The 3,020-nt window shown below is 37.8% G+C and overlaps 1 protein-coding gene across 2 annotated transcripts; it reads right to left on the bottom strand.

Annotated features, from left to right (window-relative positions):
• Nucleotides 1-329: 329 nt before the first annotated feature.
• LOC110989749 (uncharacterized) lies at nt 330-2,998 on the bottom strand. 2 transcript variants are annotated; one of them, XM_087135329.1, is made up of 4 exons: nt 2,628-2,998; nt 2,106-2,219; nt 1,739-1,783; nt 330-1,219 (listed from the first exon to the last, which is right to left on the bottom strand). In XM_087135329.1, the coding sequence occupies exons 1-4, from the start codon at nt 2,736-2,738 to the stop codon at nt 1,154-1,156; spliced, it is 336 nt and encodes a 111-aa protein (XP_086991455.1). In that variant the 5' UTR covers nt 2,739-2,998; the 3' UTR covers nt 330-1,153. The 2 variants fall into 2 exon arrangements, with proteins under 2 accessions (XP_086991455.1, XP_022110027.1); XM_022254335.2 differs by having other exon boundaries at nt 330-1,222; nt 2,628-2,996.
• Between the last annotated feature and the right edge of the window lie 22 nt (nt 2,999-3,020).

Genomic DNA, 3,020 nt, shown 5'->3' with positions numbered 1-3,020 from the left:
CCTCAGCAAGTGAGATGAGCCTGTTCTTCCAAATCCATAAAAATAATGAAAGCTCAATTCAAATCAATGTACTTAATTTTTTTTCACTTGGAAAGAACCCAATGTGTATTTGTGAATTTTTGAATTCAAACTTTTTTCTTGAATCCCTTATGATTTCACAGTCTTGGTCTTTTGAAATAAAGGTACATGTACTCGGGATTAATTTTTTTCGTAGGGGATTACAGAAAATGTCTCCAAACTGCAGCCAAGACAGAAAATGTGCTCATTTCCCATTTGTACATGTATATGACTGAATACCAAGAATAAAAAGCATGGAAAATTTTGAACTCTCCATTTCTGAGGAAAACAATTTTACTTTATTAACAAAATAGACCTATGTACCGGTTCTGCTGACATTTTATATATTTTTTAATTTGATGCTAGTCCATTTCCCAGTCTGTTTAGAGAAAATTGTTCCAATTAAGACCTAGCTTTTGTAACTTAAAATTTCAACATGATGCAAGAAATCAAGGCTTTCACGTTTATGAACTTCAGCCAGCAGTTGCTGGTTTCAACACAGAAACTCTTTTGTTTCATAGTTTCCCGCTAAGTTGAATTTGCATACTTGGTTAATACCTAAAATATATCCAACTTGTACACCACAAGTTTTTGGGGTGTTTTAGAGGAAGGAAGAAGTACACAAGTAATAGGAAGCCATACAAGCTCTAAACAATGTTGGTGAAGTTTTCAATCAGCACAAAATTGAAAAAAATATAATTCAGGATACAATTTGCAAGTTCAATTTTGAAACAAACCATTTTCTACCACCTAAATTCCTTACAGATTCAGCCAAAGAAGTACACATCAAACTGTATCAAAACAAAATACATGCAGCATCTCAACTTTGCAAGTTACCCTGAATAACAATTTTTTTTTAGAGATCGGGTTTGCAATAAACAGGCAAATCAATTGCAACGGTGTCCAACATGCAGTCTGGTATCCTTGGGACTTCAATATCAAGTCATTAGATAAAGTAATGTGAATTTGCAAGAATCTACAGAAACAGATCAAACAACTTCATGTAATATATCACTCCAAATTAGTAAAGCTTACAGGAAGTATAAGCCTTGTGAAATGAAGACTTTCTTAACAACAATGGTTGCTAATGTGGTAACTATGACTCCTCTGTGGATGCATCATCATTTGGTGTTTCAGCTTCCTCTTCAGATGATCGTTGCTTCTGCTAGTTAAACAAGTGTCACAAGCTTACATTTGTGCCTACTGTTGGTTGGTAAACTAAGGCTGGCCTTTAGCTTACAAGCAAAATAATTCATGAAGTATTACCAAAATCTGAAGCAATTTTCACAACACTAGATAAAAATACTACCCTTCAATACCAAATGAAAGGGTCTCCCTTTGTTTAGGGATCCTAATAGGGTTATTGTCACTATAATTCTGTGATTATGCTTACTCAAATTGTCGACAACATTTACAAATGAAAAATATATCTTGGCTCAGTGCCCATGTACCCTCAAGTGTTAGCAAATGCTACAAATTTAATTGACTGATGAATGAGGGCACATATGGATGCATATGACGTTACTGATGAGCTAACACATTAACACCTGCCAAAGGAAAGCTATGTGGAAAAATTATGGACACACAATGGACAGAAGCTGATAGATAAATAATCACTCTACAATTGAATTTGTCCACAGATAAATGCAGGTAAAATCCACCCTGCAAATCTAAGCTTTACCTTGGGTTTCCTTCCCCTTTTCTTTTTTTCAGGCGGGGCCTCCTTCTGTTGGTTGGATAAATGAAGAACGTTAAGAAAGTCAGGGATGCCACTGGGATTGGGTCAATCGTTGGAAAACGGGCGGACAAATATTTGTAAAATCAACAATGCCCAAAAGTGGATGAATGTCTGTATTCAATTCGTTTCAACTAAAAATAGTCGTTCAATTCCATTAGATGGTTACATGTAAATAGAATTTAAAGGAGGTGCTTTCTTACCACCTACACAGAGATCCAGTGGGAAATGTACATGCAAGATATTCCAAGATCTTTGAGCAGTCTTTTATGATAACGTCAATTGCTCTCTTACTGAAATATATAATTCATACCTTTGGTGGTTGTGCTTTGGTTTTGGGGGCTTTTGCCTTTTTTGTCTCCTTGGTAGCTTGACCATTTTCCTTGGTGGATTTGCTCTTTGCTTCTTTGGGCTTGATAACAGGGGCCTTCAGGTTTGGGAAGGGGAAATAATTGGATTAGATTAATACTTTATATCATCGATGGATTTAAAGGCTCAATTCACACAGCAATATGTTTTGGCCCTTTTTCGAAGCGCGGCTAAATTACTGGCCATGCCTTTCCCCCAGTTCCCACGATTTCATGTTTGGCCTAAATGCAAAGATTTCTCTCGCTGATTTCATAATGGTTCAATTAATGATTAAGCAAGTTGATGTTTCTGAGAACTGCGTAACAAGTGATTCCACTTAAAAATTTCCCGATTTCCCTTTAATTTAATTGATCTTATGCTTGTTTTGTAAGTATAATTCACAAAAAGGAACATTCGTGAGTCCACATATATATACAATCCGTACTACTCATGTTTAAATAAATTACTATGCACCACCAACACTTACCTCTGTACTTGGCGCGGGATTCTTCCGAGGTCGACCACGTCCTCTCTTCGGCGGGGCTTGAGTTACAGCATCTCCCGTGGCCGCCCCGTGATCATTGCTAGAATCGTCCATCGTGGTGGAGACGCTTGGGGCTGAGCCGAGATAAGAAGTCTTGCAATCGTTCGCCGAAGTGGAAAAAAATTTTCCCACGAGAACTTACGATGAAGGCAGAGCCTCGAAATTGCTGCATGAACTGAAGCTGTTGAATTTTTGTGAGGTAGGAACACCCAAGCGCCAATGCCAGTACAAAAACACGTGCGTAATGTTATTTAAACGTAACCGACGACGCTAAAATGAAATGCCGCGGAACAGTCTGGAGCGATCCGGTTTTCTGTACGGTGGCCCCGCGCAAAC

The sequence above is a fragment of the Acanthaster planci genome, linkage group LG04, assembly GCF_054643075.1.
Source record: "Acanthaster planci isolate LZ-2023a linkage group LG04, COTS_SCS, whole genome shotgun sequence".
Classification (NCBI taxonomy): Eukaryota; Metazoa; Echinodermata; class Asteroidea; order Valvatida; family Acanthasteridae; genus Acanthaster; species Acanthaster planci.
This window is presented reverse-complemented; position numbering and strand designations above follow the sequence as displayed.